The sequence below is a fragment of the Dendropsophus ebraccatus genome, chromosome 4 (genome assembly GCF_027789765.1).
Source record: "Dendropsophus ebraccatus isolate aDenEbr1 chromosome 4, aDenEbr1.pat, whole genome shotgun sequence".
In the NCBI taxonomy this organism is placed as follows: Eukaryota; Metazoa; Chordata; class Amphibia; order Anura; family Hylidae; genus Dendropsophus; species Dendropsophus ebraccatus.
Window position 1 is genome coordinate 137746289 of NC_091457.1, and position 18453 is coordinate 137764741.

Consider the following 18453-nt stretch of genomic DNA (forward strand, 5'->3'; position numbering starts at 1 on the left):
TGAGGGTATATATCTCAGAGAACATTATCCCTAGAGGTTTAAGACTGAGAGCCAGCACCACTTTCCCAGATGATGAGGTCTTCTCGAGCAAGTGGGAGTCAGCCCTCAAGTTGTGCTCCAACACCCTCCTCGAAATTCTTATCAACAAAAGAGAGGACATGCTGGAAGACATATCCAATAAAATTGATGAATGTATTAATTCACTAAATGAACTGACTCACCTTCCAGACTATCATAAACATGACACAAATACTACACGAAAAATCCAAACATTCAAGAAAGAGGTTATGAACAAAAAACTATCCAAACTCCACCGTGATAGACACGATTACCAAACAAACAATATAAAATTTTGGCTTAAAAAACCACCAAACCATAAATCCAACAACTCCACACCCTCTACCAGACACGCACCCTCCATCCATCGACCCAAACCGACTGTTACCAGATCTACTACTATACCCAACACCACCTCCACATCTAGCTCCCACCGCTCAAAGTCATACTCCAGCAAGCAACATACCAAACCCACCAACACTAGAACATCCAACAAACCCACCATTACCCCTGCAGTTGTTCGCACCATGCGGATCCACACCACCGCATCTGGCGCAAAGCAACACCATCAACAACATCAGGTCTCAAAGTCCGCTACCAATACTTTTTCCTGGGACATACCATCATGTCAACAGGAGCAAGCCCCATCCACCAGCCATATTGCCCCCTCCTCAGGTTCCAACAAACCTACACCTCCTATCCCCCAAGAACTACTGGATGCCCTACCAGAATTAAATACCTCCTCCCCCCCCACTCTCCCTTCTGGAAGGTTCAGTGAGACCTCCAACTCAGACGACTCACTTATCACCATACACCCCGCTACTCTTACCCCTATCCACAAACCGCCTTCCCCTGAGCCAGTCTTCTATACCCCTCTCAATATCTCAACTCACAGTACACTCGATCCATCACCTGACCACCCTGACCAGGAGTCTTTTTTAGGGCTTCCTCCACAGTTCCACCCCACTCCCCCACTTCCTCCAGTGGTGAAACTGCTCACCTCCGAGCGGGTCCATCTAGCACCACCACTAGGCCAAAAAAGAAAAGGAAGAGAGGGTCCAGAGGAGGCCGACTCGCCAAACGGAAACGACAAAAGAGACAAAAGAAACAAAATCACCCCGGTAAGCCCTCCAACACCAAGGCAGTAGAAAAAGTCAAAATCTTCAACCTTTCCACCTACAAACTCAACCATATAGAAGAAAGCATCCTAGAAAGAGGACTCACATTCTGCCCCACAAGTAGAAGTAAAGACTTTGAACTATTTCTTGATCTGAACTCCTTCATTCGCAAACTTACCCTCAAACGGCATTTCAATATAAAGGACTCTGATCCATCCCACTCCAAAATCCCCGACGCGGTCACATCGGACATCATCCCACCACCTATCAACAGCGGTCTTAAACCAAAGTCCGTCTTCTACCCGATCCAGAGCAGAGGTAACTATCTAGAGACCTTTTGTACTCTAGTTTCAGCTGATTTTGAACACCTCACTTCCAGGCCGCCCCAACATAAACCAAATCTGTCAACCACAGAAAGGAACACCTTACAGACCCTTTCCAACAACACTTCCATTGTCATCAAACCAGCGGACAAGGGTGGGGGGATAGTCATTCTGGACAGAGCAGACTACATCACAGAAGCCCACCGTCTACTCTCTGATAATAAATTCTACCTACCCCTTTCATCCAACCCCCTCGCTGTCTACCAAACCGAGTACCATCAGCTTATTACTAAAGGCCATGCCTCGGGAATCCTCAGCAAACAAGAATTCAACTATCTTACCATTACCGAACCATCCATGTCTCTCTTCTACTATCTGCCTAAGGTTCACAAAAACCTTCAAAAACCCCCGGGTAGACCCATCATCTCTGGGATCAACTCTCTAACAAGCAATCTCTCACATTATGTGGACACACATTTACAAAAACATGTGAGATCTCTAACATCCTTTACCAGAGATACAGCACATTTCATTGACATTATCACAGCTATTCCATGGGAGAACCACTACACCTTCCTCACCATGGACATCTCTTCCCTCTATACTGTGATTGACCACGATCTGGGCATCAACGCCACCTCCCATTTCCTTCATAGAGACACAGAAATGCCAAGCTTACAAGCGGATTTCCTTCTGGAAAGCATCGCCTTCATATTAAAACACAATGCTTTCCAATTTAACGATTGCATCTTCAAACAGCAATGCGGGACCGCTATGGGCAGTAAATTCGCACCTAGCTTCGCTAATCTCTTCGTTGGCCTCTTTGAGCTACAAATTATCTACAAGCACCCCCTCTTCTGCAAATGCATCACATATCTGAGATACATCGATGACATCTTCATCATCTGGAGCGGAACAAGCCAGGAGCTCAGTCAGTTTCTTCAGGACCTCAACACCAATACCTGGGGCTTGGACTTCACTCATAACATTTTCCCAAACCACGCAGAATTCCTGGATATTGTCGTGTTCCACGAAAATGGAAATATCCTAACCAAGACTTTTTTCAAAACCGTCGATAGCAATAGTTATCTACATTTCCATAGTGCTCACTACAAAAAATGGATTACGAACATTCCTTTCGGGCAATTCAGACGCATCCGACGCAACTGCTCACACACAATCGACTATAAACGTCAAAGTAAGGTTCTGACTAAAAGATTCCTGGCCAAGAAATATCCACCATCTCTAGTCAAACAGTCAGCTCTAAGAGCCGAGACTCTAAGCCAGAGAGAATGCCTCCAGCCAGGCAAACCTAAGGACAACCTGTCAGAGTTTGGCCTTAATTTTATCACCACCTACACCTCAGACCATAAAGCCATCAGGAATATCCTAAACCAACATTGGAATATCCTCAGACAGGATCCGTTTCTCTGTGACACAGTACCACAGAGACCTCTGGTTACTTATAGAAGAGCATGTTCCCTTAAAAATATCCTCGCCCCTAGCAAATTGAGGAAAATCAAACCTACCAACTCAAATGGAAACTCCACCAGCTCTTTCCTACCCCCGCTACTGGGCAGCTACAGATGCGGAACAAAAACTTGCAAATGCTGCCAGAATATCACCAATAGAACCACACATTTCAAGTCCCGTACTACAGGTGAAACCTTTCCCATTAAGTCCTTTCTCAACTGTGGGTCCTCATACGTCATCTATCTACTGGAATGTGGCTGTGGGGTACAATACGTTGGTCGTACCACTCGAAACCTCCGCACCAGGATGAACCAACACAGAGCAAACGTGGAAAAAGGTTTCATCCTACATAGTGTGTCTAGACATGCGACCGAATGCACCAAATCAAGCTTCAGCCCCTTCCGCATTACACCAATCGAACAAATCCCTGCGGGCGGCCAGCGTTTCCAATCGCTGCGCAAGAGAGAGAACTTTTGGATCTACAAACTGAAAACCTTAGTACCAAAAGGGCTTAACGAATATATTGAGAATGTCTACTAGCTTCGTCCCTTTCTTTATTCTCTCAACCATACGAGCTCCCACCAAACCTAAACCCCCCCCCCCCCCCGATACACCCCAGCCCATCATCATTCACATCCTTCATTACCACCATATTTATATCCTTCATAACTACCTTATGTACATCTTTGCATATATATATATGTATATATTTTTTTATTATGTTCATTTTTTTATTATGTTCATCCGAATCTATCATTATTACTATTGTCCTTCATTTTTCTCTGTTCCTCACTGACATGCTTGCCCATTAATGTCTCTATATAGTTTACTCTATACATAAACTATATGTATTTTAATATGTATTTTAATTTGTATGTGATTTTACCCATATACATCATTCACTTTATATGTTTCCTGTAAAATCAGTTATCCCATACATTTTCCTATCTGCGCATCTATTTACTTACTTACACACCTAGTTATATTAGGATTGTCACTATGTGCACACAGTCTTTCTTATAATATCTGTCAGCCATGTCCCAAACTCCTTCTCCCCCAACGTAATATGTCAATCGAGCGATTCCCTTACCGTAACACATAAGGAACGACTCAAGTCTTCATCCTACACCGCACAGTATGACAGCTGTATGCGAGTCCTGACCAAATACCTCCAGTGAGTTTGCCGCTCGCTCATTGGCCCAACAGCGCCACACCTCCACTCCGATTGGCCCGCACGTCCCCACGTGATCGGGTCCAGCTCCGGCGCTCCGAGTCACCCATTATCACTCCTGCTGCCGGCTACTCCTGTGTCACTGCCGCTCTCCCATTGGCCCAGCGGCACCACACCTCCAATCCGATTGGCCCGCGCGTCCCCACGTGACCGGGTCTGGCTCCGGCGGCCTGAGCTACATAACACTTTTCTTTTCTCTGCCGGCAACCGCAGCGATCGCTTGCAGCGATCGGCATTCCCCCTAACAGAACCACGTACGCTCTGCACACTATATACCCCTTTTGATAGATACAAGCTATCAAACCAACATCGATCCTAGTCTGAATCATGTGGTTGTTTACATGTCTCTGATAGCGCCGCCCAGCAACCTATGTGGGCAGTCCTGGCGCCTTTTCTGACTGTTTTTTTGATACTATGTACCCTTTATAAACCGCATTGTTTGTCTCTTATCTGTATGCACTTTTTCTGATGAAGGAAGCTGTGTCTTCTGAAACGCGTAATACCTGTGCTTTTGCAATAAACTCCACTTTTCCTACATCTGCATCGTGGCTGTGAATTCTCCGGAACAGCGCTGGTCCCCAAAAGGACTTTTTGGTATTTTTCCTCCTCCACTTGCATTCTTCCCACGGGCCCCATTTTCTTTGGGAGTATCCCGGTGAACCTATCCTAGGACTAGCTTGCAGCTCCGGCAAAGAATACAGTATCACCGTCCAAAAAACCATCGAATACCCCACACAAGGGGTGATATGCACAAAGCCCAAGGGGCGAAAAGGTGAGCCTTTAATCACTATCCTTCGCCCACGACACCACTCCTTACGGTATCACACGAGGCGCTGCCTCTTGCCTCTTTTTTTCCTCCTTCTCTCTATAATCATGGAAAGTGAGAATGCCCCCGATTCTCCTGCACAAATCAGTACTAAGCCCTCCAGAAACCTCACTCCCCCAAATTTTTTCTTTTAGCATCATCACTGATCTTTTCTCACTGCAATTTAATTTCTTCTTATGGCATCACATGAAATTTACCTGCCAATTGTTAATTTTTTCCCAAAATAATCAAATATTGCATGCAGTTATAGGGGTATTCAACATAACTTTCCTTATGTTGCTGCCCATGGGCAATTCCTTCCACACTTGTTATTATCTATTCAGTCTCCTTCCCCCAGTTCTCAGCTGCTGCTTTCTGCTGAAAACACACAAATCTGTGTCTGAGCTTTTCTCTCTGTCTCCCCCTCCTCCCCCTCCCTTTTAAGACAGCTAATGAAAACAAGTCCCTGGCAGGCTTTATCTGCAACACTATAGCTTCTTTGTAATGTTGGGGGGGGGGGGTTATTCTGAGGTCAAGTTGCTAATGAAATCACTGTGATAAATCCTGCCAGGGACTTGAATATCCAAAGAGAAGATGGAGACTGCACTTTCAAAAAGAATTCATACTTTATTCACACCAGATGCAACGTTTCGGCTCAATGTGTAGCCTTTCTCAAGCAGTTCTCATCACTGCTTGAGAAAGGCTACACATTGAGCCGAAACGTTGCATCTGGTGTGAATAAAGTGTGAATTCTTTTTGGAAGTGCGGTCTCCATCTTCTCTTTGGATATTCAATACGAACCTGGGTCCGGTTTGGTGAGACGTGCACCCGCACATTGTAATTTTTTCTAGTGCTGCTGAACATATTTTTTGAATTGATTACTGCCAGGGACTTGTTTACATCAGCCGTCTCAGAAGGGAGGGGGGAGGAGAGAGAGAAAAACTCACACACAGATTTTTGTGTCTTCAGCAGAAAGCAGCAGCTCAGAACTAGGGGTGGGAGACTGAATAGATAATAAGTATGGAAGTAATTGTTAGTCTTAACATAGGCAGCAACATATCAAAAGTTATGTTTAAGTGGAATACCCCTTTAAGGTGTGCAAATGGTGCAAAAAAAAAAAAGACAGACTGTAGACTGCAATTTTATGCACGTATTGGTCAATGTATCGATCAAACATCCCTGAAACTTCCTACATTCCCTATTGAAAGGCTTTGTGTAAGAAACCACATACAATAATATAGTACAAGCACCCACAAAGGAGAAAGTACAATAAATCTCAGCGCAAGGAACTTGCAACATTGTGGGCTTGACGTGTGGGCAAAGAATAGAGAAGCAAACTGGAGTATCCTACTGTATACTATACTTACCTGTATGTCTATGACAAAGCACAATGCCCCCCAGCTACCTGCCGGCAGGATATAGATGATTTGTTGTCTCTAGTCTGCATCCTATTCTTGCATGTAGTTTGCACGACGGGACTCTATCTGGAGTTTCTATGCACTTTATATGAAGGGATTGCCAGTTTAGCGGTTTCCTTATACATTGGGAGTGTCTCCATTGATCTCTATGAGTCACCCTATACATCAAATGATAAAAGTGCAACCAAAACCATAACCTACATAACAACGATAGCATCAATGCATTCTTGCTCATAGTAGTAAATGAGTAGGGTACTCACCGTTTTCATGGTCCTCCATTAATAGCTGGACTCCTGTGGCCTTCGTAGGTGACCCCGATGATGGCAATAAATATCTCGCTGAGTCTCTGCTGCCCATTTGTTATCACTTTTTATTTCCTTTTTGACTCTTCGTACTAAGACTCGTACTCACGACTATCTGGTTACCACCAGGTTGGCCTGTAGTCCTGTTTGATCTCTGTTGATCCCTTGATCTGTTATGTTTGTATCTTTTCTTTTCATTATTAGATTCTCTAATTCTTCATCATGCCTGATCCATGTTCTCCATACATCATGCTGTGATCTAGTATCTCCTGCATCCCTTGTTCTCTGGGTCTTCTGTAATTTTCTTGCACAATGTGAGTGAATGAGTCACTACATGTCCTATGTCCTGCACTGCAACATACTATAGTGACTATAAAGTCCGTACCGTCACAACGTCTGTGCACACACAAGATCCTAGTACAGGAAGGGGACAGGCACGTTGTGGTTAGTGTTGTGCTTGCTGAAGTCACACTTCCTATCCCTGCCTTACTATCACCTACACTATACACAGATCCTTCATATCCCAAACCAGTAACAATGTTACAGTCCGGTCCAGTTGACGCCTCCTATTTATGACTTTTTCAGTGGATTCATGTGGATACCATAGCTCTTCTCTGCCCAAATCTCTTCTTTTATCCCTGTTATCTCTCTATATCATTGTTTCAGCTCCACCCGCCCTGCAAGTTCCTCTTTTTGCAACCGCAAGTTCTAAACCCAGATGTTTTTCTGTATCAGTGATGCTTCTAGAAGGATCTTCTAGCATGTTACTCATTTCTATGACTTTTGAGAAGAAAGTAAAGGACCGGAAAGATGTCACCCATTGCTATTCCTATGAACAAACAAGTAATTTTGTTAGAAGTAAAGGAGATACCAATACTTGTTATGGTTCCAAAAAATTTGTGATTCTATGTAAAATAAATAAAATACAACAATAATAAATATTGATATGTTGTTATATTCAGGGGTGAAGGATATGCAAAAAAGCTGACACCTTTTTGGAAGTATCTTATCTTCTCCAACAGGTGGCACCAAAGAGCTACTTCACGCATCCTTCTTCCCAAAACTCCCATTGGAACATCAATGGCCAATAAGGAGAAACATTAACCCTTTATGTATTTTCAGAAGATGAGGCTAGTTTTAAACATGCTTGTTTATTGGTTTATATTCTTGTATTCATTTATGTAGCACTAGCATGTCCCATATTTTTATACAGAGATCAGCATCATTCTTAACAGTCCCTGTCCTCAGTTTCACTTCCTCTAATGTGTACAATAATAATATAATATGAACAATATATAATATATAACTCGTCTGACTGTGGCTCGTGGTGGTTATTCATACAAAGTATGACGCATAGGCAGTTCTTCTTTTGCAAGAAGACTTCTTCCTGCTTTATTAGATGCAAGAGCTGCATGGACTGTTTTTTATTGTCTTCTTTCTTGAGCTTAAAGGGGTACAGATTTGTAATTTACTTCTATTTAAAAATCTCAAGTCAGTTTTCAGTACGTATTAGCTGCTGCATGTCCTGCAGGAAATGTTTTTTTTCCAGTCTGACAAAGTGCTCTCTGCTGCCACCTCTGTCTGAAACAGGAACTGTACAGAGTAGTATGAAATCCCCATGAAAAAAAAAACAAAAAAAAACCTCTCCTGCTTTGGACAGTTCCTTTCTTGGACAGAGATGTCAGCAGAGAGCACTGTTAGACTGGAAAGAAAACACCACTTTCTGCAGAACATACAGCAGCTAACAAAAATGGGAAGACTTGAGATTTTTAAATAGAAGTAAATTACAAATCTGTATATCTTGATATAGCTTTCAGTTGATTTGAAAGAAAAAAAATTTCGCCTGAGTACTCTTTAACCCCTTAAGGACCCATGACCTACCGGTGGTCCAGTGGGGCTATGTGGTGAGCTTAGGAACTGAGCTCACTCCATAGCATGTGGGGACTGGTGGCTATCAGCAACCAGGTCCTCACTGTTAATGATGGTCTGTGTCACGCAGTGGCTTGCCATTAACCCCTGCGCTCCTGTCACTGTTTGATCGGGACCCCTACAGTGTGATTGGGGGGGTTCCGATCATTGTAACTGACTGCTGGAGGTCTTTTACCTCCCTCCCGACAGTCGGATGGGAGATTCATGCATAGAGTCTGCCACAGGCAGGCTCTATGCAGTGATTGCAGAAAACACCTGATCAATGCTATGCTATGGCATAGCAATGATCAGCATTACTAATCTACTGTAAAAATGTTAAAGCGACTCTGTACCCACAATCTGCCCCCCCCCCCCCCCCCCCCCAAACCGCTTGTACCTTCGGAGAGCTGCTTTTAAACAACTTTTAAACTGGCAGCCCTGTGCCCAACAGCCATGGCCTAGATTGTGTAGGCTGGCAAAACCTCCCCCCTTCTCCCCACCCTCTTCATCTTTAGGAATGCGCCAGGCAGATTTTCTACGATGCATCAGCTGTGTGAAACTGAACATGGGCTGGATCGTTAAGCACCTGTATAGTGTTCAGCATGTAGAAAATATTTCAGTGGCATTCCTAATGATGAAGAGTGTGGGGAGGAGGGACAGAGGGGTGGTGCAAAGTTAGGGCACAGATATCCCGTTTGGCACGGGCTGCAAGTTTAAAAGTTGTTTTTTAGGACAATAACTGCATCACCTGCTGAATGGACTCCAGGACATATCTTGGATTAAAAGCAGCTATCTGAAGGTACAAGTTGTTTGGGGGGGCTAGATTGTGGGTACAGAGTCGCTTTAAAGTCCCATAGGGGGGCTTAAAAAGTGTAAACTTGAAAATTTAAAAAAGTTTTTTTTAAAAAAAACAGGCCATAGTCCTTCCCCCAATAAAAGTTTAAATCACTCCCCTTTCCCATTTTATAAAAAAAAATAATAAAAAAATAATTATTATATACCGTAGCGTGCGCAATCATCCGATCTATTAAAATAAACAATATTGTTCCTGCAAGGTGAACGGTGTTAACAAAATGCAGTAAAAAGCTTTATATTTTAATTTTTTTTTTTATAAAAAGTTATCAATATGTCCGATCTACACAAATCTGTTTCTAATAAAAACTAGAGATCATGGTGCAAATTACGCCCCATACAGCCCTGTAGGTGAAAAAAGTTCAATTGTTATAGCCACAATAAGGCCATTGTAATCACGCCTTTTTGCAAAAAAAAAGTTTTACTGTTAAAAAAAAAAAAAAAACAGTAAAACATTAGAAAAGTTATATAAACATGCATATCGCTGTATTCAGACTGACCTATAGAACAATGTTATTATGTTGGTTTCACTGTAAAGTGCATTACAAGTACACTGAACACCTCCAAAATTTGTGGAATTGTATTTTTTTTTCCCCAATTTCACCCCATAAATGATATTTTGGGGGTTTCATCATTAATTTATGGTAGATTGAAAGATGCCATTACAAAGTACACCTGTTTCTAAAAAAAAAAAAAAAACAAGCCCTCACATGGCCCTGTAGATGGAGAAATAACAGAGTTATGGGTCTTAGAAGGTGAGGAGAAAAAACCAAAATGGAAAACTGAAAATTGGTGCGGTCCTTAAGGCCATTTTGGGCTCTGTCCTTAAGGGGTTAAAAGGGTACTCCTCCATCAAAACATTTTGTTTTAATATACTAAATACGTAATATTTTTAGTAATATAATAAAATAAATGTATACTTTTTATCTATACATATATACAAGCACTGACAAGTTGTTAACCTGCAAACTTCCTGTCTTGTGGACTTAATTTAGTATCTGGACCTCCCACGTACTGTATAGCTTCTACACATGACATGTAGTATAAAAATGGAAATTTGCCACCACCATGAAGAACAGAGAAACCAAAGGGGATGAACCAAGTCCTAAAACCTACTAAAGGTGGTCCAGGCATGATAAGGATTGTAGTTTTGCAGCAGCTGGAGGGCCAAAGGTTCCTCATCCTTGCCCATTAGCAAATAAGGATCCACGAATGGATGAAACTACAGCATGGGTTGCACTAGCACCAAGGCAATGGTGTCAGAAGCGATTTGAAATAAACTATTGGTAGCTAGGAAGGCCTGTAGAGAGTTTGCATCCCGGTCCCTGAGCTCATGTGTCTGAATCCACCAAACTAACAAAGTTTAATTTTCCAGATCTGGACCAAAGCCCATATCTAAAGGTCCAAAATCAGTTTTATATATATATTATACTATATGACTGAAAGCCCTAAAAATGGTATAAAGCAAGTTTGTAATTTACATTCATCGTCATCATTATTTTTTATTATTATGCTTTAAAACAAATACTTACCAGAAATCCAGGTCCAGTCTCCTGAAGGAAGCTTTTTAGTCTTGTGCTATTTGAAAAAAGTGACCAAATACCGTTCATCTGCGCTCCCAGAGAGAAGGCAGTCATGTAATTGATGGACACATTGAGCAGGCCGGAACTTCTTCTGTTTAGTCTCTTTTTTTTTTCAACCAGCACAAGACTAAAAATCTGCCTTTGGGAGACTGGACCTGGATTTCTGGTAAGTATAGCTTTGTTTTACAGCACGATAAAAAAAAAAAAAGAAGAAATAATGAATGTATGCTGCAAATTTACTTTATATCACAAAAATTGATTCAGATTTTGAAAGTTATAATGACAGGGACACTTTAAGGCTATGTTCCCACACAGTATTTTTGCTCTGTATTTTCCAACCAAAGCCAGGAGTGGATTGAAAACACAAATAAGCTATGTTCACACACTGTTGAAAATTGAGTCAATGGTCTCCATTTAATGGCAAATAACGGCCTTAATTAAAATAATAGCCGTTATTTGCCATTAAATTGCGGCGATCCACTCAATTTTAATAGCGTGGGAACATAGCCTTTCTGTGTTTTCAATCCACTCCTGGCAGGGGCGTAGCGAGGATTCACCGGGCCCCATAGCAAAAAATTTTAAGGGCCCCCCTCCCCTACGCAGAAAACAAAACACTGCACCTATAACATTGGGTCACTTACACACTCCAGTACTTAAGGGGTTAAGCAGAAGGACACGCGCTCTTACTTTCTCCCCTGGGCCCCCCTCCTGCATAGCATTGCCCCACAGCAATTGCCTACCCTGCCTCTATGGCAGCTACGCCACTGACTCCTGGCTTTGGTTGCAAAATACTGAGCAAAAATACTGTGTGGGGGCATACGGCCTAATACTATGCCAGACACTGTGCACTGAGAAGACAGCTGGGGATCTGGCGGTCATGTGATTGCTGTACCTCAGTATATACTTATGCTGGTGACTCATTATGCTTAGGCTAAACATACATTTTCTCATTACGTCCACAGGCTCTGCCTTCCCTGTCTGTCTCTGCTGTGTTTTCATTCACTTCCCCTGAGCCTTTACTAACAATGGTTTCCTATGAAGTCCCGGCACACATGTCATATACTGTGCATCAATAGTGTTGTATCTTCTTGGCCATATGAGAAAAATACACATATTTGCCACTTGACACTGATAATAATATATATAAGTGGTAGAAGACATTCAAACGTTCTCTGATTAAACTGCATGTAAAATGTATGGCATATATTCAGCTGTTGGTTCTGAGTATGAGAGGGCCCTCCGAGGAAATAGTTCTTAGCAGCCATGATTCTCTGAACTTTCCATGCATCTAGCTCCTCTTCTGCGGTCCAGGCTTCTCATCCTCAATGCAGAATCTGCTCCACAGACAGGGGCGTAAGTAGGATTCATGAGGCCCCATAGCAAAAGACTTTATGCCCCCCCATCTTGGCATACTCCTGGAAGGAACGCTGTCTCCGGCAACGTGTTGCGAGCCCTACATGTACACATGCACCCGCATAGCAGCTAGTGTACTGATGTAGTCCTGCAGATTACCCCACACAACATGCTGGGAGATGTAGTTCTACAGCCTACCCTATACACCATGGTGATAGATGTAGTCCTGTATATTACCACACACCATGCTGGGAGATGTAGTCCTGCGTATTACCAGGCAGCATGCTGGGAGTTGTACTCCTGTATATTACCCCACACACCATGCTGGGAGATGTAGTCCTGCTAATTACCACACACCATGCTGGGAGATGAAGTCTTGCATATTACCACACACCATGCTGGGAGATGAAGTCTTGCATATTACCACACACCATGCTGGGAGATGAAGTCTTGCATATTACCACACAGCATGATGGGAGATGTAGTTCTACTGTGCCACTGCCTCCCACCTCCTATGCTTTATCAACCTCTAATCCGTTGCAGAACTTCAACCCCCACTATGAACTGTCAATAGGGCATGATTGGGGTTGTAGTTCAGCAACTTGAATGTCTACAGGCTGTAAAACTACAACTCCCATCATGAACAGTTAGAAGGACATAGAGGGGGTTGTAGTTTTCTGGGGGTAATCTCACCTGTCCTGGTTCCTGCTCTGTCCTTTGGTTCTGTGTGGATTCTGAGCCTGCCTCCCTTTTCTCTCTGGTCTGTGGGGGGCAGTGATGGTGATGAGGGTTGTGTTTGTTCTTTGCCAGTGAGGTTGGGGATGGGGGCCCCGCAGGTCATGAGGTTGGGGGGGGGGGGGGCTGCACAGGGGCCTCTAGGACATTGGGGGGGGGGGCTTTTACACTTAGGGGATTGGCCCTGTTGCTGGGGACACTATATGGGGGGCTGTTGCTGGGGAAACTATATGGGGGGCTGTTGGGTACACTATGGTGGGGGGGCTCCCCGGGCCCCATAGCGACGGCGTACCCTGCCCCCATGGTAGCTACGCCAATGTCCACGTGGGCACTGTCACACACAAGGTCCTGACATTCAGCCCCTCTTTCCCTCTTTCTCTTAGGCCCCATGCAGACGTCCAGTAAATTTACCCAGATTTCTTATTAGGAAATCCTGATAAATTGGGTGTCTGTGATGGAAAAGAGGTCAGGAAATTATAGATCCTGTAAATTTCCTGTCCCATAGAACTCTATGGGAGCATCTGGAAACTGTTGGGAATTTCCGATGCACTGCTAGCCGCTCAGGCTGACCTCAGCACTTGGGCAAGTGCCGCCAGATGCTGCATTGGACCTTTTAACTGTATGCGCTTCTTATCAGGAGCACATACAGTTAAAGTGACACTGTCACCCCCTTTTTGCATTCTGACTTCTCTACACAGGTGTGTACCTTATTTTATAACATACATCATGGTGCTTGTTCATGGTGCCTTTGCCAGAAAGGTATATAGATTTGTAATTTACTTCTATTTAAATATCTGAAGTCTCCCAGTACTTATCAGCTGCTGTTTGTCCTACAGGAAGTGGTGTATTCTTTCCAGTCTGACACAATGCTCTTTGCTGCCACCTCTGTCCGAGACAAAGCAGAAAAATTTCACTACAGACAGATGGACAGAGGTGAAAGCAGAGAGCTCCGTGTCAGACTGGAAAGAATACACTACTTCCTGCAGGACATACAGCAGCTGATCAATACTGTAAGACATGAGATTTTTTAAATAGAAATAAATTACAAATTTCTATAACTTTCTGACTCCAGTTGATTTGAAAGAAAGAGAAAAAATATCACAGGAGTTCCCCTTTAATCTTATCGCCACAGTACAGCCGCATCGACATACTCTAGGATCATTTGCATTAGGAAGCCAATATACCGATCTGTATGCTGTGGAGTGTGGGAGGAAAAAACATACAGGCTATGCAACATTTACAGAGCTGGCGGGATGTGATTTGTGCTGCTGGTACAATATTTTACCATATGTTAATATATATAGTATTTTTGTATACTGGCGTAGATCGATAGAGCTGAAAGCAATACTATTTCTCGGACACATGTCTAAATGGAAAGGCAATATTTCTTTGTATAGTAGGACCCCTGGTGGCCATTAAAAGCATCACATGAAAAAACTATATATTATCAACAGTTGTTCAGTAAAAGTGAGTGCATTGCCAAAATAGAACAAAATATTATATGAGGGCAAAAATTATAGCGCCCAGGGACCCTCAACCCTTTAACTCTCCATGATGTACCTTTATGTCCTGGTATTCTTAAAGAGGTACTCTGACATTGGAAAAACTTGTATATATTGTTGCAGTTGTATATAAAGTAATAAAGATGCTATTCTTACCTTATCACTCTTCCCTGGGGCCAACCTGCAGCAGCTTGGTGTGCTCAAAGAACTCTCTTGCCGCCACTTCTGAGATGGACTGAATGAGATGCAACAGCGTCAGTACATCTCACGGGTTCGGCATGGGCCCAAAGATGCCACAGGGGACATTGGGGGAGCATGGTGGGGCAAGAATAGCATCGTTATTGATTTCTCTGTAACTGCAGCAATATATTAAATGTTTCCAACATCTGAGTACCCCTTTAAAGGGGTTATCCAGCGCTACCACTTTCTTCCAGAGACAGCCTCACTCTTGTCTCCAGCTTGGGCGGGGTTTTGCTGCTCAGTTCCATTGAAGTGAATGGAGCCTAATTGCAAACCGCACCTGAACTGGACAAGAGTCGTGTTGTCTTTGAAAGAAAGTGGCCATGTTTTTGTAGCACTGGATAACCCCTTTAAGGAGCTATGGAGGGGGCTAGAAAGCTAAGCTTTCTCCCATATCCTGCAGCTTTCAGTCAATGTTAATAGACAGCTTTGAGCGATCTCCACTGCTAGCTACTTAACTCTCTATTTGCCACTGTCAAAGCTGACAATGCCTTCTTCTAGAGAGTTAGAGACCGCAGCATTTTTACTTATTCTTCACTATGCCTCAGGGGCTGCTATAACTGAGCTGCTAATACAGCCTATTACTAGCAGATTGCCGGTTAAACAGATCAATGCAATACTTAATGCAATGCAATAATGTCTATTGCATTGATCTGCATGAACAATTGAATTTTTGCACAGACAAGCCCTTTAGAGGGACTAAAAAAATGACCCCACTCCTTCCCCTTTTTAAATAAACTAAAACATATATACAGTATTTGGTATTGGAAATGTCTGAACTAATACAATACAATGTTACTTTACATAGTTCACATAGTAAATGCTATACATTTTAACTAAGCATTTAATACATGCTTTTTTTTATCACATCACTCCCCCTCCCTAAACAAAAGTATAAATAAAAACTAATTAAATAAAAAGTAAACAAAAGGTTCCATCAAAAAGGTTCCCAGAAATGTTTCTGCCAGATTAAGGGGGAACTATCAGCAGGCTAGACAAATCTAACCTGGTGATAGCTCCCTATTGTGCACGGGACGTTGAAGAGGAAGGTATGTTTCTTACCTTCCTCCTCGGCGTTGTTCCGGTGCAGTTAACAGTGTGGTCCTTGGTTCAGAGCACTGTTCCATCCCCATAGCACGAGCTGGCCACCTTCTTCTAATGATAATCAATGGAGCAGACAGGCTTGCGCGATGGGGGTGGGGCAGTGCTTAGACCCTTAGAGGGCCGAGCCAATTTTAATTTTTGAGTTTTCATTTTTTCCGTCTTGTGCTTAAAAGGCCATAGCACTTGCATTTGTTAGCAAATATATGCTCCTTAAAACCGGTCCATTCCCAGGCTTATAACGCTTTTATCCTTTGGTCTATGGGGCTGTGTGAGGTGTTTTTTGCGCCGTGATGTGTTCTTTCTATCGGTACCTTGATTGCGCATATGCGACTTTTTGATCGCTTTTTATTACAATTTTTCTGGATTTGATGCGACCAAAAATGCGCAATTTTGCACTTTGGGATTTTTTTTGCTCTTACGCCGTTTACTGTGCGTGATCATGAATGTGATAAATTAATATTTTGGGCGATTATGTACGCGGCGATAACAAACATGTTTATTTATTTATTTTTATTTATAACATGGGAAAAGGGGATTGATTCATACTTTTATTAAGGGAGGGCGCCTTTTTTAATAATAACACTTTTTTTTTTTACACTTATAATAGAAGCCCCCCTGGGGTTAGGGTTACTCCCCCTGGGGTTAGGGTTATTCCCCCTGGGAGACTTCTAGATCAATGAGATAGGCACTCTATTGCTTTCGGCTGCTGCAGCCAAAAGCAATAGAGTGCTGAGCCGGGATCAGTGCCATTATGGCGCAGACCCGGGCCGGTGCCGGACACGGGTATCGCTCTTCCGCGATCCCCCCACTATACCACCAACGAATGGCTGCAAGAAGTATTCAGATGCAGCTGTCAACTTTGACAGCTGAATCTGAATACTTAATTAGCGGGCACGGCGATTGGACTGTGCCTTCTAATAGCCGCGGTCCCGGGCTACAACCAGCACCCGGGACCGCGTACAGGTACGCCCAGGGTTATCTAGGGGTTAACGGTGCTCCTAACCGAGGATTACACTGCTAACAGCACGGGAATGATTCAGAGGAGGAAGGTAAGAGACATATCTTCCTTCTCAGCACCCTGTGCGCAATACTGGGTTGTCAGCAGGTTAGATTTGTCTAAACTTGTATAATTTTAGAGTAACATCCAATACCCATGAAGAGTTCTAGGGGTCGGTACACTTTGCATCACTAGGCAAATGATTTTTTTTATCAGGAATAGCTGTAGAGGAGGACGAGAATCCTATTACTGTGTGTTCTATCTAGTGTTAATTATATCGAGATGATACAGACAGCTAAATATCAGCAGGGATTAGCTAAAGCCAAGTCCGTGTAATCCGGCATGTCAGATATTATTAAATTTTGTAGAACATTGATCTATCAATAGAAACTCTATGTGATTTTCTTTGTTTAAAAAAAGACAAGATTCTGGTCCTGCGGGGAGAGACATCTAAGTTGCAGGCATAGATTTTTAATCAGGTTCTATCATGTTATCATGCTGATCCTACAGTACAATGAGCGGTCAATACATAAAACTCATGTCAGCCAAAGGTTACTTCTAACCCCAGTGGATTCCGAGCAAGGTCCTGGTGTGTAATAACCTTCAGCTGACATTCCCAGCGGATCTCCACATTGTTATTTAAAATGCACTCATTAACCCCTTCAGGACTGGGCTAATTTTTTTTTAAAACCTGACCTTTATCACTTTATGTTGCTAGGATGTTTTTAATGTTTTGCTGTGCTCTTCAATAAAGTGTCATTGGAACTTAGTATAAAGTGTTGGATCAAACATATCCAGTGTCCTTCTCCCTTTTCTGTTCTGCATATAATGGTCAATTGTCAAGGTATAGTTTTATCAGTCGTGTTTTCATGAAATACAGTGAGTGGAACTTGGCTTCTCGCAATCACGTCTTTTACGCAGTTAGGGTGAACTTGTCACTTGTGTTACTTGGAAGGATTTTTTGAACTTCGCTTATGTAATTATGTTGCTGTGTGCTTCTACAGAACAATTATTTCACAACTGTTGTGTTATATCATCGACATACCCATCAATAACCAATGTCAGATTGTGGCTTTTAACACTTAAATAATCAGAGAACAAATACATCATAGTGTGTGGGGTTATCCAGGATACAAAATACATGACTGAAGTGTTTCCGAAGCTGCAATTTGGGTGTTTTTTTACTCGCTCGCTGTTGGTGCTGTTATACTTTCCGACAGCGAGCAGGTAAGTGTGGGAGCGACGGCCAGCAGACCGCCGCTAGCAGGATCCTTTTCATTCAACATGTTGAATGACAACGATCAGCTGACATAATGAATGTCGGCTGATCGATGACTTTTAACATTACCTATTACACCAAGCGATTATCACCCAATATGGCCGATAGTCACTTGGTGTAATATGGCCTTAAGCCATGTAGCCTGTAGCTATTGTTACCTGTTTAAACAAAAT

At 42.8% G+C, this 18453-nt stretch overlaps 2 protein-coding genes across 2 annotated transcripts in view; one reads left to right on the forward strand and one right to left on the reverse strand.

Moving 5' to 3' along the window:
- Nucleotides 1-7325, reverse strand: part of CYTH4 (cytohesin 4) — a 50493-nt gene extending 43168 nt beyond the window's left edge. The window contains exon 1 of the mRNA XM_069967145.1: nt 6686-7325. Coding sequence (XP_069823246.1) covers nt 6686-6782 — 97 coding nt within the window. The 5' untranslated portion in view covers nt 6783-7325. The remainder of the gene's footprint in view (nt 1-6685) is intronic.
- LOC138788829 (ras-related C3 botulinum toxin substrate 1-like) overlaps nt 1-18453 on the forward strand; it is a 55384-nt gene that overhangs the window by 10165 nt on the left and 26766 nt on the right. The gene's annotated exons all lie outside the window — the stretch shown is intronic.